The following is a 26,470-nucleotide window of genomic DNA, read 5'->3' on the forward strand; positions in this document are numbered from 1 at the left end:
TCTTTTTCTTTTTATTTTCTGATTTTTCTTTTCAAAAAGCACACACCCAGTACTTTTAAAAGTGATTAATATTCTATTCTTTTTAATCATGGAATTTATAGAAATAACTTTAAAGAATCATTATTTATTACAAAAGATATTAAAATGTAGAAAGGAATTGGTGAATAGTTTGGAATGGCAAGAAAGTGTGTCTAGACCATTGCATGTATTAATTGCAGAGCAAAATGTAGAGATGCTGAGATACTCTTTGCACAAGTTTGCTTATCAACACTTTGCAGTACTCTCACATGCAATTAAAAATCAATCATCCAATTTATACTCTTCAAACATTCCCATACGTCCCATTGATACGGCTGCCTATGTCAATCGTCTAGATATTCTAAAGTATCTACATAAAAGATTAGACAAGGTAAAAGAAGAATTCTTTGGTGCACATGTTGGTGATAAATACAATATCTTAATATCACAAGATGCTATTAGTTGGGCTGCCAGACACTCAAATCTAGAGATGGTTCAATACCTAGCACAAGAATTAAAATGGTCAACTATAACCGACTCAATCATTATTGATGCTATCAATGGTCCTTCTGGTGGTCTTGATATTATCAAATATCTTAAATCTACAACAACTACCAATTGGGCATTTAAAGATGATGCACTTGGTCCAATTTATAGTGCCATTTCAAGAGGTGACATTGGAATAGATTCACTTTGCTATTTGGTTCAAGTGTGTACGTTGGAAACTGTTAAAAAGAGTCAAGACGACACACACATTGTCGGCTCTAGTTTGGTTGCAAATAGAGCATTCCATCATGCCATCAGATCAAGTAATCATAGAGCCATCGAAATTATTTATAACCGAGGTGATGGTATATACAATGAAGAAGGTGATGAATATAGTTATTGGGAGGCAATCATATCAGCAATCACTTCAAATAATTTAGAAACTATTCATTTTATAATTGATTTATTTAAATTAAAACATGAATCAGCTCTTCCTCCAACCAAAAATATTAGAACACCAACACCATTCCTTCAAGACATTGTATTATCAAAAAATATATTAGAATATATACAAAACTTATCATCAACCTCTTCAAATTTGATAAGTTTTAAATTTAATTTAAATGTATATATTAATAATGGTAGATTAGATTTGGTAGAATATTTATTAAATAATAATATGGCGTATAAAGTATTTGATCCAACAGAGTTGGTTGAAAAAGGAGATTTAACGACAATGCTTCATTTGACAAACAAAGTTAAACTACCAACCTCTCAAAAAGTATCGATTCTGTCGGCCATTGAAACCGGTAATCTTAAAATGATGCAACACGTTTACAAGAATCTAATGAGAATCGATCCATCTCGGGAAGACAAAGAAACCAAACAAAATAAATTGGCTCTCAAATTACTTTGGTATAATACAACTAGAAAACAACAACAAGAAAAAGATGGTAGTGGTAGTGATGGTAGTGGAGGATATTTGGAATGTTTAAAATTTGCAGTTGATAATCAAATTATAGATTTAAATAATATAGCAAATTCTTTGGTCTATTGGAATGGAGATAAAGAGTTGATTGAAAAGATACCAACACTAGTTAAACATTTAAAAAAGAATCAACCAAAAAGAATGGTATCGGTTTTACAATTCAAACTTGAAAACAATGAATCACCAACATTGACCTACAACCAACTGTTTAGTAATACTTTTACCAATAGACCATCGTTTTATCATGGAACAAAAGAGATTATCGAAATATTCAAGTCGTATTTTGAATCATCGATTCAATGTTGTCATCCATTGGGTGATTGGGCATGTCACAATGAAGATTTGGATTTGATCAAATACTTGGTATCAATTGGCAACCCTGCACTTTTCACTAAAAAAGCAATCGACAATTGTCTACGATACCACAAATCACCAGAGATTTTACAATACCTCATGGACAATGTATTTCAAAATGTAGAACCAACTTTGGAACAATTATGTATATCAAGAAATATGTCTATTCAATCATTATTATTAAATTCATATCCTTGGCTGTCAAGTACTTTAGAATCTGCTAGTGTGGCAACCTTTCAAACTCTATTTCAACAATCGTACATTTCAAAACAATACTGTAATATTTTTCATTTATTGGATCATCCAAATGGAAAAAAAGTGCACTACTCTTTACCACAATATACTTTCATGTCATCGGATCCTCTTGATCCTTCTATTAATAGTTTTTGGAAAACTTGTTATCCAATTATTATTTTAATTAGATATTTTAATATTACTCCAAAATTATGGTAAATAGAAAAAATAAATAAATAAATCGATTCAAGAGAGAGATTGAAATATCCTTTAATAAAGAATGAAATTTCGGGTTTAACCGTATACCGGTAAAAAAAAAAAAAAAGAATCAATGATACTTGTTTCCATTTTTGGATGTTTGTAGCGAGTTTGACAGTGTCAGTGAAATTGACACTATTTTTTTTTTCATTAATTTTTTTGTTTGCAATTGACCTGCAACCTGGTTTCATTATCTGTTTTACTCTTTTTAGTTCTTATTGTTTTTATTATTATTATTATTATATAAAAAAGAGATGTCATACGAATCTAGAATTAACATTTTAAGCAATCACCTTTCAACTGGTGTTGTTCATCAAGATGAATATTTATCTTCAAATCCAACTTCTGCAAAGGGTATAAAGAAACATAGAGAGAGAATAGAGAATAGAGAATAGAAAAAGAGACTAATATATATAAACAAACGTTTTTATTTTTACTTCTTTAGGAGCCAAGAGTGGAGATGATATTGTAATTGTAGCACCATTCCGTACAGCAGTTGCCAAGGCAAAGAGAGGAGGATTCAAGGATACTTCACCAGATGATATTCTTGCACCAGTCATTAAACATATTCTCAAGGTTACAAAGATTGATCCATCATTGATTACTGATGTTGTTATGGGTTCAGTTTTACCAAGATCTTCTCAAGTATGAAACAAAATCAAATCAAGCAAACGAATCGAATCAAATCGTCTTACATTTTCTTTTATTTTCTTATATTTTTTATTTTAGGGTGCAACAGAAATTAGAGTAGCATCATTAATTGGAGGATTACCAAAGGAGTCAGCATGTATGACAGTAAATAGACAATGTTCATCTGGTCTTCAAGCTATTGCTAATGTTGCAGCTGCTGTTGCTGCTGGACACTATGAGGTTGGTTTGGCCGGTGGTGTCGAGTCGATGACTTTGAACCCAATGTCATGGGAAGGTCAATTCAATGAGGTTGCCATGAACGATCCAGTTGCAAGCGGATGTTACAATACTATGGGTCAAACCAGCGAAAACGTTGCCGAGCGATTCAACATTTCACGTAAAGAACAAGACGAGTTTGCTGTCTTGTCTCACAAAAAGGCTGGTGCCGCTCAAGCTGCCGGCAAGTTCAAGGACGAGATTGTCCCAGTCACTGTAAAGACTGAAGATGGCAAGGAAGTTGTCATTGACAAGGATGAAGGTATCCGTGTCCAAACCACCGTTGCCGATCTTGCCAAGCTCAAGCCAGCCTTCAAGGAAGGTGGTAGCACCACTGCCGGTAACTCGTCGCAATTGAGTGACGGTGCCGCTGCCTGTTTGGTCATGAAGCGTTCAACTGCTCAACGTCTTGGTCTCCAAGTCGCCCTCATTTTCAGATCATTTGTTGCTGTCGGTGTCGAGCCAGCCATCATGGGTGTTGGTCCAGCCGCCGCTATCCCAGCCGCCGTCAAAAAGGCCGGTCTCTCCCTCGCCGACATTGACGTCTATGAAATCAACGAAGCCTTTGCCTCGCAAGCCTACTACTCGATCAAACACCTCAACATTCCAATGGAAAAGGTCAATCCAAACGGAGGAGGTATTGCCTTGGGTCATCCACTCGGTTGTACCGGTGCTCGTATGACTGCCACCCTCTACAATGAACTTAAACGTCGTAATGCTCGTTATGGTGTTGTTTCAATGTGTATTGGTACTGGTATGGGTGCTGCTGCCGTTTTTGAAAAGGAAAACTAGAAAAATATTTTGTACAAAAAAATAAATAATAAACAAAGTTTAATAATTAAATAATAATTCTTTATTTCTTTTAATTCTCCATTTTTTAATCATCATCTAAAGGAATATTCTTTTTAACTTTAACAGTTAGGAATAAATGAACACGACGATTAAATACTTTTTCCAAATCTTTTTTAGCTTCTAGGTAGATTGATTTGATGGTACGACCACCAGCACCGAGAATGGCAGATTTGTGAGAATCCTTTTGGACGATGAGATCGTGATCGATACGTAGATCTCCATTGGAAAAGTTTGTCCAACCGACCATTGCTTGTTGTACGGCGTATGGGATTTCTTGACGCATACGTTCATACACCTTTTCTTTTATGATTTCACTTGCACGAAAGATTTCAGTTTGATCAGTCTTTGATTCATCGTCAAATTCCCAATCTCCTTCAACTGCACGTGCCAACAAACTACCCTTTAAATCACCAACATGAATATTATTGGTTGCTGAAATGATAAAAGTATCTGAAAAGATTGATCCTTCGTTTAGTCGACTGATCAATCTAAGTAGATCCTCTTTTCTAACGATTAAATCAACCTTGTTTAAAACCAATATAAATTCTTTGACTCTATCAATATCGTCCTGTTGTTGTTGAATCATTTTCATTTCTTTTAATAGATCCAACATTTGTGATTCCAACAAAGTGACAATATGAGATGTATCGGTGGTTGTTAGAGCAGATGAAGCAGAACCAACGGTTGGTGAGAATTCGGATTGATGTGCTCCAGCGTCTACCACCAACAATACTACATCGGCCTCTTTTACCACACTCCATGCCATATTTACAAATTCTCTAATCTTTCCTTTCATTTCAAAGTGTTTAATGATACCAGGTGTATCGTGAAACACCAATTGTGTCTTGTCCTCTGTCAAAATACCAATGATATTGTCTCGAGTAGTATGTTCTCTACTAGATACCGCACAAATCTTTTCTCCAATAATAGTATTGACCAATGATGATTTACCTGCATTTGGTGCTCCAATCACCGCCACATTTAATCTTTTACTACCTTCTACTTTTTTTGGTTCTTTTGTCATTGTTTCCATTTCATATATTGCTTAAAATAGAAAAGAGGTAAGTAAATAAATATGATCTATATATATATATATCTTATATCTTTTTACATACAAGGAGGAGTAATATTATAATTTCTAACAACTCTTTGATATTGACGAGGTGAAGTTATTAGATCTTCTTCTTTTTGTTTAACAATCTTTTGTTTTAAATCTTCCAATTCCTTTTTCTTTGGATCTAATGTTTTAGGTTCATATCTATGAATTAATGCATAATCTCTTTTTATATATAAATCATTACTTGTATTATCTTTTCTATATGAAAACAAGTTTGTTGAATGAGTAGTAATGATGTTGGTTTGAATTAAAGTTTTACATATTGATTTAAATGATGATTCTAAACAACATTTACTTGTTATTGATGATATCATCTTTTATAGATCACTCTCTACTCTTCTCTCTCTCTTCTTTCTATATCTTTTAAAAAAGAAATATAAATCTCAAAGAGATTGATTGCTTCTAATATTATTCGTTCGTTTTTTTTTTTTTTTATTTTAATTTTGGAGTCAGATTTTGAAATCAGAGAAAAGTGATTCTTTTATTTATTTCATTTTGTAGTTTATTAATTTTCAGTTGTTATAACCATTGAAGTATCAACACCAGCAGAAATAAAGATTGGTTTCTTATTTTCAAAAAATTGAATTAATTTTGGATCGTTTGATAATTCTTCATCTCCGTGTCCAAGTTTACCATCTTCACCACATCCCCAACTATAGACACGTCCGTCTGTTGTGAGGAGCAAGGAGTGAGCACCACCACAAGACACTTGATCAACTTTGATTCTGTTTTCAGCAAAGAATGGGATCAAGGTGGGGACATAACGATTGATGGTATTGTTGCCAAGACCAAGACGTCCTTCAGCACCCCAACCACAAACATAGACCTTGTTACTCTCTGAAAGGAACATGGAATGAGTTGCACCACATGAAATGGATTTTATCTTTTCGGGTAGTTGAACCTTTGTTGCTTTTGCAATACGTCCAATTGCATCTTCGCCAAGTCCCAATGTACCAGTTTCATTGTTTCCCATTGCATAGACATTACCTCTTGCAGACAGTAAAAATGTACAATCATAACCACAAAATACCTTGGCCACTTTAATTGCCTCCATACCAGGTACCAAAGTTGGTGTATTATACTCGGCATCTGGATGCATCGTTTTATGTAAATCATGCATATCTTGTTGTTTTTCTTCTCCTGTAGCTTCTACTCTTTCATATTCTACTATTTTTTGTCCCAATTGTCCTTCAACATTATATCCCCATCCAAATGCATGTCCACTTTCTAGAAAAAGTAAATAAAACTAAGTAAAAGAAATATATTTGGTTTGTTTTTTAATTCTTACTTGTAACAGCAAAAGAATGATCAAAACCAGCATGCATTGAAACAACATCTTTTAGATTTTGTACAACTTGTAATGTTTGACTTCCTCTTTGTTCTTGACTTGATATTCCCAATTGACCAAATTCATTTGATCCTATTGATAATACTTTTCCTTGTTCTAAAAAATATATATAAGTAAAAGAGATCACACATGACATGTTATTTCTTTTTCTACATACTAGTTAAAATTAATAAAAATGATCTACCCAATGCAACACGTTCAATGTCTAAACCTTTAAACATTTCAGATTCAGTTGGGTATCTGTATACTTGGTTTCCTGGTAAACCCATTTGACCGTGATTGTTGGTTCCCCACATAAAGATCTTGCTGTCGTTGGTGTGTAGAAATGATGACATCCATGTAGTACCTCCTTCTTTGACTGATAAAAAGGGAGGAAGATGTGTCACTTTGGTTGGTATTGATCTATGTGATTCTGTCTTTACTCCCAATTTACCATCTGCACATGATCCAAACATCCATACTGTTTGTCTAATTCGATCTGTATTTGATGCAGTTGATGCAGATGCAGTTGTTGTACATGATCTTGATATATATAATAATGAAGAAGAGGACGATGATGATGAAACTATAGCATTATTCTTTAAAAGTATATTTGTTGATGGTTTACTTAGAATATTTCGACAAAGATTGATCATTGTGTTTGCAAATGATTCATTGTCTTGTAAACGAGTCATTCTTGTTCACATACTTTTTTTTTTTTTAATTTCAAAAAAGTAATATATTAAATTTAATATGTACATTTATTCTACAAAATCAATTATACAACTATTATTATGATTATTCTTTTTCATTTGGTACATTAATTGGTCTGATTTTTTAATCAACTTGTCGACCATGGTTGATTGAGATTTGGTAAATACTACACCACCAAAGGAAAGAGAAACTTTTATATTGGTTTTGCAATTGACTAGATTGATATTTTCACTTTGTACATTTGATAAATATTGGTTTATAAATTGGTTGGCTTGTTCAGTTGATTCAATGTCACGTTTGACAATTAGAAATTCATCACCTGATAGTCGTACTGGTAGGACTGATTCGTCTGCATATTTTTGGAAACGATTGGCTACAGATCTGAGGACAACATCTCCATTGTCATGTCCATGAATATCATTGATTTGTTTAAAATGGTCAAGGTCGATAAAATAAATGGCACAATGGTCAGTATTTGATATGGAGCAAAACTTTTGAATCTTTTTATAAAGTTGATATCTATTTTGTAGACCTGTCAATGGATCAATTGATAATGTATTTTTTAATCTTTTAAGTTTTAGTTTTTCTTGACTATTATCAATTATGATTCCTTGGAAAAGACTGGTTTTTTCAATATATTTTCCAGAGAGACGATAGTTTTTGATTGAAAAGTCCAATATTGTACAATTAAAAGAGGTAATTCTTTTTTTTAAAATATCTTGATTGATTTTATATGACTGACAAAATTGTTTGATTGAAATAATTTCAGTTGAACCATTTGGTTTGTTGTTGTTGTATTTTACAGTATTTTTGAAAAAATCAATTTCCAATATTAAAATTGATTGGACATTTGATATGATTTCCATAATTTGGTTATTTGATTTCTTTTGAATAGAATAAAAGGTGAAAAATAAAATACATAATATTATATAAAAATAATAGTTGATTGGTGAATACAAGAAATAGTCTCTATAAATAATTTGACCCAACATTGGTCTATTCAAATAAATCATTTCTGTTTTTATAAATAATAAAACCAAATATCTATTCTATTCTAAATATGGATGAAATATTCAAAAAGTAGTATATGGTTGTTCTAGTCTTTATCGATCGATATTTTCAGTTTGTAAGTTCTTACTCATATAAAAAAACAAAAAAACACTCTGACGCTTTAGATAGATTTAATTTATTGAGAGATTGAAAGATAGATATAGATAAAATAAGTTTTTTTTTTTTATATTCAACCGCCATCTCTCAAAGAAATTGTATGTTGAAACGTCAACATTCATATACACTATTATGTATTTTTTTTTCGAGTATAGATCCAATTTGTATAGATTATTATTATTTATTTTTTAACAACATACTATGATAGGTTATAAAACTATTTGTTTATACCTTCCTTTTTGTAGTCGTGGTGGACAAGTTTATTTACAAAAAAGGCCCTTATTTACTAAAATATATGGTTTTAATGGTTTCTATCGATAACAACGAGAAAATCAATGACTGGAAAATAATCACAAAAACATATTATATATGGTGTATATAATATCTACTGCTAATAATGACAATGATGATAAACAAGATAACTAGATAACTGACAAGATACAATAAACTAGACTGAACAAGACTCTACACGATAGATATACAATTATAACTAGCTACACGAATTGGGGAAACAAGAATGATCCACCAAGCTCGTCGCGACTTCTATTTATTTGTGTTTTTCATATTTTATGTATTTTCGGAATGCAGGGTGAACCTTGTTCTCTGACACTCTCGCAGTGACACCAAAGGCATGCAGCGTACCACGCCTTCCTTCATTCCTTCTTTTACAGTAGCAAAGAAAAGATCAAAACAGGTGCCTTTTGGGCTGCCTTGTGCCGGGATCGAACCAGCGACCTTAAGATCTTCAGTCTTACGCTACTACCAACTGAGCTAACAAGGCTTGGATGTTTCCAAAACAAATAATTGAAAATTTGAGCCCCCTAAGCTTTTTTTGACGATTTTTAAGGTTTCCATACTAAAATTTGGTTTATAAATATATTATTACTTGTTTTGTTTGGGGACATCCAAGCCTTGTTAACTCAGTTGTTATCTACTACCGTTGCTTTTTTGGTTTCCTCACTAAAATTTGGTGATTTTATATCCAAAATATCTTTTTTTTTTTGTTTGGGATCATCAAGGGCCTTGTTAACTCAGTTGGTTAAGTTTATAATGGTCTTGACCAGGAGATTTTTTAACAAAAATATAAATAATTGTTTGAAAGAAAATATAAAAGTGTAAAGAACTCAGTCAGACACACTTGTATGTGAGCCCACACAATTCTCAGGTCTGATGAATTTGACAATGATGTCGAAGAATAATTAATCCTTACAACTTTGAAGATGTGGTACTTGTTAGCTCAGTTGGTAGTAGCGTAAGACTGAAGATCTTAAGGTAATTGGTTTTTTGGTGATTTTTCACATCGATTTTTTATTAAAAAATGGGTGAAAAGAATCCTCAACAACTTTCTTTTCACCCATTTTAAACTTATAAATAATAAAATATTATTATATTATAATTTATAATTTTATATTAAATTATTTATATTATTATTTGTTTTATATTAAATTTAACTATATATTAAATTATAGTTTTAAATATTGATATAAATAATAAAATAAATTTCATTTTAAACTTATTTACTAGAGTTAATAGAGATAAATATAACAGATCACAATAATATAATAATGAAAGGGGCACCACAACTCTAGAATTAGTAGCAATAATGATGAGGTTTAAACCATCACTACCAAAGCCATACACTCACTGTTAACAGTCACTCGGAAAAGGATATTGTTTCATTGGGTATTAGAGACGAAATAGTCGCCAAGTTAAAAAAGAGATCCTCGAAACCTAACCAACCTCAACAACAAGGTATGTACACAACACACGCATCACATACTATGTACTACATTACAAAATCATTCATTTACTAATCATTTAATCAAGCTCTCTACCAAAGGTCTTCCTTTTCTACGAGAGCAGTGTAGCTCATGACGATCGTCATCATCATCATCATCAGCTCACAAAGCTTGCAAGCTCGACGAGAGAAAAGACTTTGCCAAAGTCGTCGATTTTTTTCTACAAGATTTATCCAAAGATCCAACAGATAATGCATACAGTTATGCATTCATGATAATGTCCTCTAAACCATTAAACACTTACAACCAAAGCAACTATTAATAAAATAGACAATAATAATAATATGTGTATAAAAATGAAAATTTAAAATAGAATGCGAGCATGATTCCCCCCATTCACACTCACTGATCAGCTCTCTCTGAAAATTCATTGTTAAAAATAAATCAACCATCATCAACATAGAGATATATACATATAATCACATAGAAAGATCAATCATCATGGACCCTATCTCACCTCCATTAAAAGCAAAGACAAATACTACGACTACTAGTAGTACATCATCAACAACAACAACAACTACAACACAACCAACTAGTAAACCAATTTTAACAAGTAGTGCATTATTAAACAATACAAATATTCTATTCAACTTTGAAAGAACAAAGAGTGATTCATCATCCTCTTTATCAAAGAAACCAAAAAAAGAAAAGATTAAAGAATCTACAGCAACAACTACTACAGCTACCCCAACCATTACAAGACCATGTAAAATATGTAACAAAAAGAGTCATCAATGGAAGAATTGTCCTACACCAGATATCAACAAGACATGTACAAATTGTAACAAGATTGGTCACATTGCTGTAAACTGTAATGTTATCATTTTAAATTTTAAATCTACTAGACACCAACAACAAGAATCATCATCATCATCAAGACCACCAAGAAAACAATTCAACAAGGATGAAGAATCGATCAATAACAAAGATATTAAACAATCACCAACAACATCAATGAAAGAAAAAAAACAACCAAAAGAAACAACCAAACCATCATCATCACCAATACTTTTATCTCAACAACAATCAATCCCAACCATTCCTCCTACTCCAACTACAATTACAACGACTATTCAAGAAACATTAAAATATTCAAAAACATTATCAAGTGAACAAATATATTTAACAGATGGAGATGATCAGTGTCATTCACTCTTTGATAGATTCAATAGTGATGACATTGAATTGGCCATAGATGATCAAATTGAAATATTAAAACAATGCAACATTCATTCAATATGTATCCCAATGAAAACAAAGTCTGGCTCCATATTTTACACCACCGACAATCAAAAAGTATTGTCAAATCAACAACCAATAGACAATAACAAAATCAATACGATTAAACAATTTATTAAAAAGGCAAATGCAGCAAATATATCAACACCACTATCAGTCAGTGTTCAATTGGATAATACCAACCTATTAAAAAATCCAAATTGGAAACAACAACCAGAACAATTACAATTGATATGTTTAAATAATAAGGAATTTATAGAATATTTTAATATTTTAATTCAAGATTTAATTAATAGATTTAAACAAGATGTTGGAGTTTTTAGTGGTATCTATTTTGATAATATTCAAACAGACAAGGATTCAGCTCAATGTACATGTCAATATTGTAAAGATTCAACAACAAATCAAGATACATCATCAACATTTAAACAAAACCTATCAACATTGATTCGAAATGGTGGAACAACAATCAAAAATAATCAATCAATGAATCAAATTATTCATTTCCAACAATCAAATCAATTTGATTCAAATATTAAATTAATTCATTTTAATAATTCATTGTTTGTATCAAAAAGGAAACCTAATTAATTAATTGTATTAACCAATTATATTTATTTAGGGAATTTTCATTTTTATCAAGATATAATAGAATGATTAATCAAACCATTGGATTAATTAAATTAAACATTCAAAAGATATCATTTGATTGTTTAAAATTTAGATTATTTTATTCAATGTTGTTAAATGCAAAATGTGGAGTTGAATTGGAAAACAACAAAGATCTTCCCATTCAAATTGCAAATCATCAATCAAAAATCATTTTTAAACAATTGAAAAGTGTATTTGAAAAGACTATTTCAATGGAAACACAGGGCAAGGGAATCAAGACATTAAATGATATTGGATTATTTTATCACAATGGTGATAACATATTGGATTATTTTAATTTAATTTCCATTTTAGAGGATAAACATTATCAATTTGATATTATAGATGAAAATATTACTCAAGATAAATTATCAAATTATAAATTAATTATTTTATCAGAATCTAATAATAATAATAATAATAATAATGGAATATTTAAAAAATTAACAAAATATCAACAAGAACAAGGAGGATCAATTTTAATATTTGGTGATATTGGATTTTCAACAACAACAAAGAAATCAATCTTTTCAAATTCTATCAAATATTCAAATATTAATAATAATAATTTGGTTAATAATGATGTTGATATTATTATAAATGATAATAATATTTCAAAGTATAATATTTTAAATTTAATTGATGAAACCAATTTAATATCAATTTCATCATTATATTTACCAACAAGAAAAGGTACAAGAATTGAACCAATTGGAAATGATTGTTTTAATATATTATCAATTAAATCAATCATTGATGATAATTTATCAGAAGCAGGAATAGTTTATGATAAAAAACAAAGAGTTGTACATGCTATTCATCCATTAGCAAAGATTATGGAACAACAATCAAAACAAGCTATTGGAGAAATTATTCATCAATCTATTCGTCTACTATTACCAGAACCAATCGTACAATTAACCAATGACAATGGACAACAATCAATTAAAATTGGTATTCTACATCAACAACAATCAATTTCAAAACATCAACATGATCCAATCAATCAATTAATTATTCATCTTGTCAACTCGACTCCAAATATATTTACAAATGTTGATATTAGTATAGTTTTACCAAAATCAACAAATGTAGAAAATATTATTTCCTCTTCCTCCTCCTCTATTCCATTTAACCAAAAATTACAAATTGTAAATTTTAAAATACCATTTATTCAAGATTTACAAACCATTATTATACAATTAAAATAAATACAATTCTCTCTATATATATTTTTATTTTATTTAATTTATATTAATTAATTGATTATTATTTATAAATTGAACATGTTGTTTTTGTTGTAAAAGATAATTTGCAACTGGCGAATTACAAATATTATTTGATTTGTTTTGTAATTCCTGATGAAATAATATAGTTTGTGAAAAGTCTGGTATCGTCGATAAATTATTATTACTATTATTATTTTCTATGTTATTTGATAATTTTCCTTTAAAAATTAATAAATCATCCATATACAATTCAAAATCTTCAACACCTCGAGATGTTGATTTACTAAAATTCCATATTTTCAACATGGCAAGTGAGATTGGATGATCAAAATATATACAAATACTATTTAAAGGATTACTTTTACTACGACCATTATTGTTGTTTGGATTGAGACTATTATAGATTGGATGATTAAAATTGGTAATCCACATGTGATTTTCATCAAAACTATTATTCACTCCATCCAACAATCGATAAATCGTAGGATTATATTGATCATTCAAATCTACAATATTATTATTCGTTTTGATTAAATTTCCTTCATAATCATAAAGTTCAATACCATTTAATCCAACTTTTGTTTTATCTCCATGTGTTGATAATATTACCATTTTAAATATAACTAAAAAAAAGAAAATAAATAAATAAAACTTATTCTTTTTTTTTTTTTTTTTTTTTTTCTTACTTACAACCAGAAGGTAAAAAAGGAGATTTATAATCTTGAGGAATTAAAATTTCATTTTCTTTTCTATTTTCGATTTCATCGATAATAATTTTTTGTTTATCAAAATTTGCAAAAGAGATGATTTGACCAAAATCAAAATCAATTGTACCAGGACCTTTTCTAAATACAAATCCATCAGGTGATAGATTAATATTGTCAAGAGAAATGATTACATTTTTAGCACCTCTAGAAGAATCATCGTGACTCTTGTTGTAATTATAAACTCTGATACAACTAATACTATGAATTTGACCCAAGTCAATGGTGAGTGTAGGATCTTCTGGTTGTGAGGAAAATGGAATGAGCCACATGTGTTGATCATTGATGGTAATGTTTTCACCATCCACCAATTTGTCCAATGTACGATAATCTCCAGTATGACCAGCTTGATTAATATCTCTTGGAGAGGCATTGATATTTTTAATACCAACTCTGATCAATTGATAATTATGATCGAATATTTCAATACCTGTCAATCCAAGATAAAATCTATCACCCCAAGTTGATTGAAATCTAAACTTTAAAGTTTTTCCTTTTGGATAGATTAAATTTTGAATATTTTGAGATTTGCTATTATTATTAATTTGATTGGTTGTTGAAATGATCAAAGGAGTATGTAAAATTTGTTTCATCATCAGTGGATTAAAACTTAGAGCCGATGTCATTGGTCTACCATCTTTATCAAGTTGTACTTTACTATAATGTTCTTGTAATTCTGTCCAACTTTGTTTTTCTTCCAATTCAAATGTTGTAGAATTATTATTATTATTATTATTATCAGATTTGTTATTATTATTAAATGCTTCTAAAAGTTCTGCTTGTTGTAATTGTTGTTGATAAATTGATGGTGAATAGGGATCATTTTGTTCAATTGATTGTAGTGTTGTTTCATCATTTGTAAATACTAAATATTCTGCACATTCATCACATGAATGAAGTGTTCCTTGTGCTTTTCTAATTGATCCTTTAAATATTATTATATTATCCAATTTAATTTCTATATTTTTAATTCCTCTATATGTATAAATTCTTGATTTATTATAATTCTAAATAAATAAAAAATTAAAATTAAAATTAATATTTTTGTTTTTTCTTTTTTGTTTTTTTTTTTGTTTACCCAAATTCTAATTAAAGAAATAATTAAAGGATGATCAAAAAGAATTGTAATTGTAATTGGTTGATCTTTTGAAAATGGAGCCAACCATTGATGCATATCATCACAAGTTCTTGGTACTTGATCAATTGTACGTTCAATTGTTTTTGGATCATATCCATAAAGTGAGGGGGATTCACCTCCTCCGAGGTCATCATTTTGAACATTTGTTTTGATTTTAGTTTTCAATTCATTTAATTTAATAAAGGAACCAGAACCATCAAATATATCGATACCAGAAAGTCCAACAAAATGATTATCTTCATGATTTGAAAGTATTGTCAATGTTAGACATTTACCAAATGGTAAATTTGATATCATAAAATGATCATTTTTCTGTTGTTGTTGTTGTTGTTTTGTTGCTGCCAAAATATTTAAAGAATTTGCATGTGATGGTTCAATTATATCATGAATTGCTATATTATTTTGATTGTCATCTAAAATATTTTGAATTTGAATTTTTCTTGGTGATAATAAAATTGATTGTGATGTTGTAGTTGATGTTGTATTTGATGATATTGGTAGATTAACTAATTTATGAATAGCAGTAGTTGATAATTTTCTAACTATACCTCTTGGGTATGGTGGAGCTTGTTGTGGGGTTGGTGGTTGTTCCAAATGATCAATGAAATTTTTTGTACCTCTTGGAGAGGTTGCGGTTTGAGTGGTAGCAGCAGCAGGAGGTGATGGTGATTGTTGATGAAATCTTTGTTCTGGTGATAATGATGATGGTGAAGCTGGATTTTCTAGTCGGGTATTATTCTTTCCTAATCGAGGAGTGACCGATGGAGATATTATACTTCCAGGAGAAAGCATAGGATCTTGTCTCTTTCTAATACTCGATGGTCTTTCCTTTTTTCGTTCATTGATACTTTCCAATTCCTTTTCTGCCAATTTTTCTCTTGGCGAAGGTGATGGAGATGATAGAGGTGATTTTAAACCAAGGTCAAGATGTAGATTCGATCGGTCATGTAAATGTTGTAATGGTTTTGTTTTTTCAAATAGATAAGATGTTGATTTTCTAGATATAAGTGGGTGTGCTTGTGATTTAAATTGTGTTGTTGGTATTGGATTTTCAACTGTTGATTGTTGTTGTTGTGTTGTAGTAGGCAAATTGTCTTGAGAAGGTTTTTTACGATGTGAATGAAATTCCAAATCTAATGATCCAAAATTAACATTTGATGATTTTGATATTTTTGGTTTAGTACCAACTGGTAGAGTTGGAGGAAGTTGAGAAACCAGAGGTTGTTGGGGTACGGGGTTTTGTTGGGATACAGGATTTGGTTGAGAGTTCATTTGTCTTTGTTTTAAAGCCAATTGAATATCAGGTAAATTCATAATTTCCATAAATTCATTATATCTTTCCTTTGGAATCAAATAATATTGATCCTTTGTTTCTTCAGATTCTACTTGTACAACAGGTTCAACATCACCTCTTTTTAAAGTATGGGGAGATGTATTGATTGGTGAAGAAGTTTGTGGAGTATGGAATATGGGACCTTGAATGACAGGAGCTGAACTCACACGAGATAAAGGATGTTTATGTGATTTATATGAACCATCACTATTTCTTGAACTTGGGTGTATTGGATGTACTACAAGTGGTCTATTAGTAGTACTAGTACTAGTATCCTTTAGATTTTTAGTCTTTTCATCAAATTCACCACTACTTCCAAGTTGAACACTATCCTCATTGTCTTCCAACAACTGTGAGGAGGAGGAGGATCCTCCTTTCTTTTTCATATCCAATATATTGGTAGATGATTCATTTTTTGACCATGGTGGTTGTTGAGAAGATGATCGTCTTGGAGAAATAAAACCAGAGGTGGTTGATGTTGTACTACTACTACTTGATTGAGGTCCAGTTACAATACCCAAAGTTGAATGTGATTTGGTTCGATGTTGATGTTGTATTTGAGGTGCATGAGTATTATAAGAGGAAGGTAAAGTTGTTGTTGTTTGTACAGATTCCAAAAGTGGTGAAATATTTAATTGTTGTTGTTGTTGACCAATCATTGCTTTTGGTGATATTGAATTGGGTGATGAAGATCGTGATGACAAATTTGTTGTTTGTTGAACAACATCCAATTGTATATTTAATGGTGGTTTGGTTTTTGATGATATTTCCTTGTCTGAATCATCACTATATTCTTCTTCTTCCTCAAATTCAATATCCTCTTCAATATCTTCAATTTCAATATCATCTTCACTTTCAGTTATTGTTGTTTCTTCATCTTTTTGTTGTTGTTGATCTTTTAATGATATTTTAAAACTTGTAAAAGAAATATTTCCCAATGATCCTTTTCTAGTTGTTTGTTGTTGTTGTTTCTTTATAATATTTGGTGATGTATGAATACTGTTACCAGTATTCGAAGTAGTCGAAGTATTCTCCAAAGATGGTGGTAATCCACTAAAAGTAGTAGTATTGGGATTACGATTAAAATATTGTTTTGAAGGTGTCCAAAGTTTATGAGAAGGAGATAGAGATATTTCTCTTTGATTATGCCTTGGTGTAGCAAATAAACTTGGTGATGAATGTAACGGGATGGAATGAATATTTGGTGTACTCATTGATCTTGGTGATACTGTATTTGGATTCATTGGATTAATTGGTACATTATTATTATTATTATTATTTTGATTATTATTATTATTTCTTGGTGATAATAATTTGTTTGGACTTGATACTATTGGTGATAGTTGTTGTTGTTGTTGTTGTTGTTGAATAAATAAGTTGTTATCGTTTGATGAATTTAATGTTGATCTAGAAGAGTTATTATTATTATTATTATTAATGTTATCAAAGTTTGGTGGTGATCCCATTAATATTTGATCAGATAATATAGAATTTGAGGAAGATGATGATGAAGAAGGTGAAAAGGTTGGTGATGGTGTTTTACTACTACTACTATTGTTATTATTATTATTATTTATTGTTGATCTATTTACATTATTATCAATATAACTTGTATCAAAAGTTACATGTTGTTGCTCTTGCAATATATTATTATTATTCTGTTGTTGTTGTTGTTGATTAAGAGATAGAACTGGAGGTGTTGATGATTTACCAAGACTATCAACTCTTCTTGATCTTCTTGACTAAAATAGAAAGAGAAAGGAGGAAAGAATGAATAGAAAGAAAGGGATCAATATAACACTCTATATCAAAGCAAAAGTAAACTATCACCTTCTTCACTCAACAACTACAACTCATACATTTAACATTTTGTTCTATATATATGAGTAAATGAGTTACTCTACTTTTTGTTTTGAAACTATCTAGTTGTTTGTTTTAATACATCTATGTATATATCTCTTTCTATTTCTCTTTTCTCTCTTCTATCTATCTAATAAATCTATTTTTTGATGTGTGTCTCTTGAATTTCTTTCTAAATTGGCTGCTTGAAAATGAAAAAACTCTCATGAGTATTGTTCAATTTATTTTAAATCAATTATTAGTTTGTTGTTATAAGTTAAACTAATTTGGGGTAGGTATTACAAAGGTTGAGAAAAAGAGAGAAAAGAAAAAGAGAGTGTTGGTTGATTGGTTCATTAATTGATTTGAATATTGTGATGAATAAATTGTGGTTGTTGTTGTTGTTGTTGATAAAGCGGAGCATATCCAGCTGGACCATGGTTAACAAAACCTGGATGAATCATTTGATTATGTGTTGGGTAAACATAAATGATTTGTTGTTGTTGTTGTTGTGGTTGTTGTGGTTGTTGTGGTCGTAATTGTATTTGTCCAACAGATTGTTGTTGTTGTTGTGGAACTCTTGATTTAAGAATAAATTTAGATAATAAGATCATTGCAACGTCGCTGGCAAAGAACCAAATATAAGAGGCATTGAGATGTGGACCAACCAAGAGACACCACTTTTCAGATTTCAAAGTAATGAGGAATCCAATACCACCACTGAGACCTGTTAAAAACAAATAACTAATCTTGGAGAGTAATCTATTATTGTACAAATAGATCAATTGTAGTACCAAATAACCAGAACATCCAACTCCGACAACTCCCATGTACAACATTTCCGACCATTCAGTTTTGTTGGTTGCATACATATCATCATAAATCCATCCAACAAATAATAATATAATATTTAATATTACCAACTAAATTAAATTAAAAAAATATTAATAAATATTAAATGGAAATAATATATTACTCTATATTTTTTTTTTATACATACAAATTGAATAGATTTCTTTTTTGGATCAACTAATTTATTATCAGATAGACCACACCAGAATAAAAGACATGCAATGGATCCAGTAAGAGAGACATCTACAATACTGAAAATAGTGTTCCAAATTTGAGCAAATGGTGGAGCATGGATAAGAGAATCGGCAAGCATTGCATTAGTCATCATAATACCATAGGTAAGGAATGTTAATGCATAGAAATAAGTATCTAAATTAAATGTTTAATATTAGTATTTTGAGGTTATTATATTATATATTTTTACATACTACTATTCTTCTTTAAAGCAATGAATCTAGATACACCAATATAAAGTGCCCAAATACAAAGTGGAATGAGGAATGGATCATATACTACAATGTTGGTAGTACCATTAGTCCATTGAACCCAATCAAAGCACATATTTCCTGTATTATTACCACCTCCACTAATTGATCCACATCCTCCAAATTCTCCACTTGAACTTGAACTACTACTGCTGCTGCTGCTACTTGACACAAAATAACTATTGTCACTACTACTGCTTGATCCCCAATTTAGACTATAAGAGTCTGATGAACTACTACTAATGCTATTATCCCATCCATTGTGACCATGACCATGACCTGCATGATGTCTGTTGTGATGGTGATTATACCCTTCTCTTGGTTTAAGATATAATGACATCTTTAAAAAGTATAGAGTATAGATATATAAATCTATCTATATATCTGTGTATGTGTAGTGTGTAGTGTGTTTGTGATGGTTATAATAATAAAAACTTTTAATCTCTGATCGTCATAGCAAGCACGATTCTCTCTCAAAGTAAAAGTGCCCCAACCACAAAATAAAATTTTATCATATGATTTTTTGACCTGAGTAAGTATCTCTTGCTAGATTCATCATTTAGTTTTTAACACACTCCACAACCCTAATAATAATAATTATCGATATTGACAGATAGGTAGATATACAACAACAATCATTTGATAATAAAATTTTAATTAATATACTTTATAAAGTATTTGTAGTGTGATAGGGAGGGGATGTCTTCTATCCATTGACATTCACAGATTTGTTTTTTGTGAAATTTTGGTGCACTGAGGGGAACGTTATTCATTCGCCATCAACGGTCACAGGCAGCACGATTATTAAATTTTGTGTGTTGTGTGGATGAGGAGAGACTCTCTTGGTTTAAATTGCTTTCAATATTATAATTCATTACTTTACTGTTTTATTATTATTATTATTATTATTTATTAAACTAGTACTTTTTTCGTAAATTTACTATTCAACAAAGGAGAGAGATACAAACAACCCCTTCTTATACATACATATACTATCATTATTTATACTACTACGCCTGTATTATTATTCTTTATTCTTTATTCTTTATTCTTTATTCTTTATTCTTTCATCATCATCATCATCATCATTTATTTCACGCGCACAATAAAGATTAAGATATCTTTACATTCATCATAATACATACATAGATACATAACATACACACACATAGTCAATATAAATATAAATCTTCTACTCTCAACACAATCAAAAAAAACAATAACAATAATAACGCACAAATCAATATTTAATAACTATACGAGAGAATATACTATATAAATGGCAGATGCACTAATAGAATATGAATCCGAGTTTATAACGATTACGGATGAGATTGAAAGAGGTGTAAAGGATTTACCTAGACTAAATAAAAAGCCTGCAGAGTTGAGGTCAAAGGCTGAAATATTAAGATCAAGATTAACTAGAGCAAAACAAAGTATGGTGACAAAGATAACACTATAGTCTCTATCTATCTATCACATCTGTACTAATCAATCTTTTCTATAATCGCCTCCACCATTTTACAGTTTTAAGAAGTTATAAGATTGAAACACGTGAATTACCAAAAGAAGAACAAAGAGAACATATAAACAAAGCAAATTCATTTGAAGAAAGAGTTAAAACAATCGAGAATGAATTAAATTGGGCAGAGAAACAAGGAGAAAATGGAGGTGCTGGTGCTGCTGGTGCAGAGGCTACACCACAAGACGATTATAATCAAACCATGATGCAAGCAAGAGCCATCCAAGAAAAGGATCTTCAAGCAACCGATAGAATCTTGGAAGAAGTCATTCAAATGAATACTGTATGTCAAAAAAAGAAGAAAAGGAGGATTGTATGATGATGATTTGGATGATGATTAACATTTCATTTATTTACTATCTTATTAAAGGTTGGTACATCAACATTGGAAGAAATGTCAAAACAAGAAGAACAAATGAAACGTATTGCAAAGGGAATGGATGAAGTGGATAGTAATTTAAAGTTGGCACAAAGACAAATAAGAGTTTTTGCAAGAAAAATGGCTACCGATAAATTGATCATGGGTCTTGTATTACTCATTGTCATTGCCATTGTTGTAACTATCATTGTTTCAATTGTTAAACCTGGTTCAAATGATAAAGTTCGTGATAAAGTTGTTGGTAGTGGTTCTCAAGCTTAAAAACCAATTTAAATAATAATAATAACGAAACGAATAATAATAACAAAATTAAATAACTAATAATAATAATAATAATAATAATAACGTAATTTTTCACACTATATTGAAAAAGAAGATTTATAAATGTATGGATACTACTTTATAGTTAGTTTAATCCATCTTTTTTCTTTTTCTTTTGTACCAAAATAATAATAATAATAATTAAAATTACATCCCCCCCCCAAAACAAACATCTCTAATAATAATAATAAACATTACTAAACTCCTCCTCCTTTTTTAAAATCCCTAAAATATTTTGTTTACAATTTGATTATTTATTTATATTTATATTATGTACCATTTTTGATTATTATATTTTATAGTTTATGTTGTTTTGTTTTACTTTTTTTTTTTTGTTTTTAGACAACTAAATCAACAGTTTCAGTTTCAATAGTATTAAGAGATGTTTGAGCCTTTGAAGTCCAATCAAGGATTTTACCCTTCATGGTTGCAATTTGGTTGAGATCTAGGATTCTTGGTTGTACCCAAGCAATGGCAACGGTTTGATCGATTTGGTCAATGTGTCCCTTGATGAGACCCAATGAAAGAGCCTTCATCAACAAATGTTCGATATCGTCCAATGGAAGTTTGGTAGTTTGTGCAATGGTTTTGAATGCAATAGTACGATGTTCCGATGGTGTTCTAAATGCAAGATCCAATAATGACAAGATTGAAATCTTTTGTAATAATTTTTGTTTATTATTAACAATTGCATCCTACAAATAAAAATCAAAAAGAAAGAGTATGGTAAGTAAATAACAATTATTTCCTTTTCTTTTGTTCTTATTCTTTTTTGATCTACATACAATTTTTGCAATGGAATCACGATGTTGATTGGTTAAATTTTCAAATTGAGTAATATCTCCAACATTGAATGCTTTTAATAATTGAATTAACCATGCTGATTGAGTTGATTCTAATGATTTAAGAATTGGATGTGTAATCTAGAAAAAGAGAGGAGAGGAGATTTAATTGTTGTTGTTGTTGTTGTATTGTAAAAATATACATATATAAATATATTTACTTACCAAATCACCAAAACTATAAACTTCACCAATTAAAGCAGCAATACCCAAATCAAAGGCAAGTGCAGTTTGCTTGTCAACAGACATGGTATCCAATTTACAATATGAAAGATATAATAAAGCATTTTGATAAAATTCACTTGCTTGATTTTTAAGCTAAATCAAATCGAAATTATAGGTTAGTATATATATATAATGGTTTATATTTAGATATAATATGATTCATACTCTATGATATTCAGTACAGATTTTATAAAATGAAGAGTAAACAATTGGTTCCAAACCAGTTACACCCTTTAATTCATCTCTAGCAGTTTCAATGGTAGTTTTACATTCTTGTTGGTTTTGTGAGTTCAAATGAATCGATGCGATAAAAGCAAGTGCTAAAATGTAACCTGATTTATCCTTTTTAACCTTTTGTGAGATTTGTTCAATAAACTTTCTTGCTCCATCATTGTCTAGACAATCAAAAAACAACAGTTAGCTACACGTATATACCTATATATATATTTAGTTAATCTAATAGTCTATTTGGTACAAACCTAATTGTTGAGCAATAACAATACAAATTTCAACCAAACTAAGTGGTTTCATTCTAGTTTCAAAGTCTTTGATAAAGATTTCATAGAGATTGACCAATTCCTTCTTTGCCAACAATTGTGGTGATTGTATTAATACTTTGATTTGTTCTGTAAGTTGATGCCATAATCTAGAATGATTGATTAATTGATGATGATGATGATAATGTATTTATTAGGTTTATAAATTCTATTCTTTTTCTTTATCTCTATTGACATACTTGTTATTATAGTAATCTCTTAATAATACGACTTGATCAGTCAACTCTGGGAATGAAACCTTTAAGTGATCTAAATATTCAATTGTTCTCATTTCTCTCTATCTATCTATCTATCTCTTTATTTATCTATTTATCTATATTTATGATTATTTTCTAAATTAAATGAGCCCTCTTTTGTGAACATCATCATCTTCATCACACTTTTTTTTTTTATTTTTTTTATTTATTTTTTTAATTATTTTCCGACAGTGTTACTATCTTTGTATTTTCTACTTAGCGAGAGCAAAAAAGATGAACGATCATACATAAAGAGAGACATACATAGATATATTGATACTAGAAGAGATAGATAGATGAGCCAATACGATAAAGAGATTTACGAGAATGGGTACACTTATTCGTGTGCAGAGTGCACTAATAATCATCCATGCTTTTCAGGGTTGGGTGTGTTTAATGGGAATGGTCTACCCTATGAAGCATACCTTCGCGCAAAGAATAGAAATGAAGAGTTGCGTGAGAGAATCAAACAGATTCACTTTGAAACAAGCCCAAAGCATCGTAAACAGTCTTCATCATCACTCTCTTTAGATCAACAAAAGTATGTCAATGGATCGTCATCGTCATCGTCATCATCATCATCCTCTGATTATAGTAAAAAACCATATAATCAAACACCTAGACAGTTTGGACCAAACTCTTCGGGATATGATCAAAGTCTTTATAAAAGAGATAATATTTGGGATACTGCTAATCGTGAAACACTCAATAAACTGGCAAGAGATGTTGCACACCAAAAGGCAGAATCTGCAGACGACTGGAACAAATCGTTGAATGCTAGATTATTGGCCGATGATCATGCAACTGGAAAGTATGGTGCTACAGATGCCCGACACGTCAAAGCACAAGAGTATGCAGAGAAAAAGATGTATCAGGCCGATCCCAACCACACCTACAAACCCAACTATAACCCAACAACCGATAATCCAGTTCGAAACGATCCTTCCTACGATCATGGTAACCATTGGGATCAGTTGTCTGCCCATGTCTATGATACGCTTCACCAATTCGATGGTATAACCTATGATACCAATGAATCAAAAGATGACAACAAATAGATAATTTTAATTTCACAAATGAACGGCTCGAGCGAGACCTCACATGGTAATAGTATCAAATTGATGCCATTCATAATATATTATACATCGGTAATCATATTTGTAACATAGAATAGAATAATAATGTAAAAAAATATAAATTTATTTTGATTATATATAGCAAAGTATATCCTTTGCTAATAATGAATTCTCAGTTCAATTTATTAAAACTATTTATAAGAATAATAATAAATCAAATCTTTTCCATGGATTATTGTTTTTTTTTATATCCTTTTTTTTTTTTTTTTTGTATGGTTTAGATGGAAATCATTAGAATATATATAAAAGTAAGAAATTGTGAGTACTACAAGAATATCATAAAAAAGGTTGTTGGGTCCTAAAAAAAGATCAATAAAATAGCTCCGAGAAGGGATAGTCTATTGTTTTTTTTTTTCCATAATATTTTTTTTACATATTTTCATCGGGAATGGTTTTTGAGCGTCAGGATGTCACCAATTTTGTAATATTGTGTATGGTGTATATAATATCTACTGCTAATAATGACAATGATGATAAACAAGATAACTAAATAACTGACAAGATACAATAAACTAGACTGAACAAGACTCTACACGATAGATATACAATTATAACTAGCTACACGAATTGGGGAAACAAGAATAATCCACCAAGCTCGTCGCGACTTCTATTTATTTGTGTTTTTCATATTTTATGTATTTTCGGAATGCAGGGTGAACCTTGTTCTCTGACACTCTCGCAGTGACACCAAAGGCATGCAGCGTACCACGCCTTCCTTCATTCCTTCTTATAAATTTCGATGATATATGGATAGAAATGTAGGAAATTGTGGGTACTACAAGAATATCATAAAAAAAGGTTGTTGGGTCCTAAAAAAAGATGAATAAAGTCGCTCCTAGTTGGGATCGAACCAACGACCCTGCGGTTAACAGCCGCATGCTCTGCCTACTGAGCCATAGAAGCGTGATTTTTTGATAATGGAAAAAACAATTTTCGCCTATTTATAGGCGTCGGGCCCCTATACTAACAGAAACTCTAACTATTTTAATTAAAATTAAAACAAATAAACCATAATTACTCTATTGTCCGACGACTAGAGTCCAGATTTATTATAAAAAAAAAAAAATAATAGGCGTCGGGGAATAATTTTTATTATTAAAAAAAAATTTAACCGACAACAGTCCACGCTCTCAGCTTCACCAAGCAGAGAACACATCACCAACGTTATGTCAATGCTGTTGCTATACCTCTTTCATCGCACGCGATTCTATCATGTCAACCTGATCGATGGTCGTTAATAAACCTCGAACTGATCTCAATTCTCTTTCATTTGGGCAAACTTACTACACCCATTCCCTCCTTCCTAACTAAAACTAACCACTATCTAACAACTACTACAAATTAAACAACAATAATATTATTAAATTATATGATTTTAGCTGTGAAGAGAGGCCAAAGATTTTATTAAAAAAAAAAAAAATTATAGGCGCCAGACAATAATTTTTTAACTAAACTTTCAACTCATTATTTTGACATACAACTACTGATTTAATCTTCTC

General features: G+C 30.4%; 10 protein-coding genes and 2 non-coding genes across 12 annotated transcripts; 4 read left to right on the top strand and 8 right to left on the bottom strand.

Moving 5' to 3' along the window:
* Positions 1-88: 88 nt before the first annotated feature.
* DFA_04580 (acetyl-CoA C-acyltransferase) lies at positions 89-4,036 on the top strand (the record flags this gene model as incomplete). The annotated part of the gene is made up of 4 exons (XM_004360248.1): positions 89-2,295; positions 2,625-2,692; positions 2,784-2,983; positions 3,068-4,036. The coding sequence occupies 4 exons, from the start codon at positions 89-91 to the stop codon at positions 4,034-4,036; spliced, it is 3,444 nt and encodes a 1,147-aa protein (XP_004360305.1).
* Positions 4,037-4,121: 85 nt separating this feature from the next.
* DFA_04581 (uncharacterized protein) lies at positions 4,122-5,527 on the bottom strand (the record flags this gene model as incomplete). The annotated part of the gene is made up of 2 exons (XM_004360249.1): positions 4,122-5,140; positions 5,212-5,527. 2 exons carry the CDS (start codon positions 5,525-5,527, stop codon positions 4,122-4,124), a joined length of 1,335 nt encoding a protein of 444 aa, XP_004360306.1.
* A 191-nt stretch (positions 5,528-5,718) lies between these two features.
* DFA_04582 (regulator of chromosome condensation domain-containing protein) lies at positions 5,719-7,235 on the bottom strand (the record flags this gene model as incomplete). The annotated part of the gene is made up of 3 exons (XM_004360250.1): positions 5,719-6,440; positions 6,502-6,657; positions 6,719-7,235. The coding sequence occupies 3 exons, from the start codon at positions 7,233-7,235 to the stop codon at positions 5,719-5,721; spliced, it is 1,395 nt and encodes a 464-aa protein (XP_004360307.1).
* Positions 7,236-7,301: 66 nt separating this feature from the next.
* On the bottom strand, positions 7,302-8,120 carry DFA_04583 (uncharacterized protein; the record flags this gene model as incomplete). The annotated part of the gene is made up of 1 exon (XM_004360251.1): positions 7,302-8,120. The coding sequence occupies one exon, from the start codon at positions 8,118-8,120 to the stop codon at positions 7,302-7,304; it is 819 nt and encodes a 272-aa protein (XP_004360308.1).
* A 194-nt stretch (positions 8,121-8,314) lies between these two features.
* DFA_04584 (uncharacterized protein) lies at positions 8,315-13,324 on the top strand (the record flags this gene model as incomplete). Its single annotated transcript, XM_004360252.1, has 4 exons — positions 8,315-8,337; positions 10,076-10,173; positions 10,648-12,025; positions 12,085-13,324. 4 exons carry the CDS (start codon positions 8,315-8,317, stop codon positions 13,322-13,324), a joined length of 2,739 nt encoding a protein of 912 aa, XP_004360309.1.
* Positions 9,129-9,202, bottom strand: DFA_04585. The gene has a single exon. It is a non-coding gene; the product is annotated as a tRNA-Phe (tRNA).
* Positions 13,325-13,544: 220 nt separating the features above from the next.
* Positions 13,545-18,445, bottom strand: DFA_04586 (uncharacterized protein; the record flags this gene model as incomplete). The annotated part of the gene is made up of 6 exons (XM_004360253.1): positions 13,545-13,560; positions 13,590-13,965; positions 14,033-15,113; positions 15,185-15,480; positions 15,520-18,319; positions 18,437-18,445. 6 exons carry the CDS (start codon positions 18,443-18,445, stop codon positions 13,545-13,547), a joined length of 4,578 nt encoding a protein of 1,525 aa, XP_004360310.1.
* Positions 18,446-18,772: 327 nt separating this feature from the next.
* DFA_04587 (uncharacterized protein) lies at positions 18,773-20,752 on the bottom strand (the record flags this gene model as incomplete). The annotated part of the gene is made up of 4 exons (XM_004360254.1): positions 18,773-19,339; positions 19,417-19,637; positions 19,697-20,093; positions 20,741-20,752. 4 exons carry the CDS (start codon positions 20,750-20,752, stop codon positions 18,773-18,775), a joined length of 1,197 nt encoding a protein of 398 aa, XP_004360311.1.
* A 280-nt stretch (positions 20,753-21,032) lies between these two features.
* Positions 21,033-21,915, top strand: DFA_04588 (uncharacterized protein; the record flags this gene model as incomplete). The annotated part of the gene is made up of 3 exons (XM_004360255.1): positions 21,033-21,189; positions 21,281-21,558; positions 21,646-21,915. 3 exons carry the CDS (start codon positions 21,033-21,035, stop codon positions 21,913-21,915), a joined length of 705 nt encoding a protein of 234 aa, XP_004360312.1.
* A 398-nt stretch (positions 21,916-22,313) lies between these two features.
* Positions 22,314-23,870, bottom strand: psmD13 (26S proteasome non-ATPase regulatory subunit 13; the record flags this gene model as incomplete). Its single annotated transcript, XM_004360256.1, has 6 exons — positions 22,314-22,670; positions 22,761-22,898; positions 22,983-23,135; positions 23,208-23,437; positions 23,522-23,688; positions 23,779-23,870. 6 exons carry the CDS (start codon positions 23,868-23,870, stop codon positions 22,314-22,316), a joined length of 1,137 nt encoding a protein of 378 aa, XP_004360313.1.
* A 261-nt stretch (positions 23,871-24,131) lies between these two features.
* DFA_04590 (uncharacterized protein) lies at positions 24,132-24,893 on the top strand (the record flags this gene model as incomplete). The annotated part of the gene is made up of 1 exon (XM_004360257.1): positions 24,132-24,893. One exon carries the CDS (start codon positions 24,132-24,134, stop codon positions 24,891-24,893), a length of 762 nt encoding a protein of 253 aa, XP_004360314.1.
* Positions 24,894-25,801: 908 nt separating this feature from the next.
* Positions 25,802-25,874, bottom strand: DFA_04591. Its single transcript has one exon. It is a non-coding gene; the product is annotated as a tRNA-Asn (tRNA).
* Positions 25,875-26,470: the final 596 nt, after the last annotated feature.

The sequence above is a fragment of the Cavenderia fasciculata genome (assembly GCF_000203815.1).
Source record: "Cavenderia fasciculata unplaced genomic scaffold Scf_Dfasci-G-o-33e01.r1-3, whole genome shotgun sequence".
Classification (NCBI taxonomy): Eukaryota; Evosea; class Eumycetozoa; order Acytosteliales; family Cavenderiaceae; genus Cavenderia; species Cavenderia fasciculata.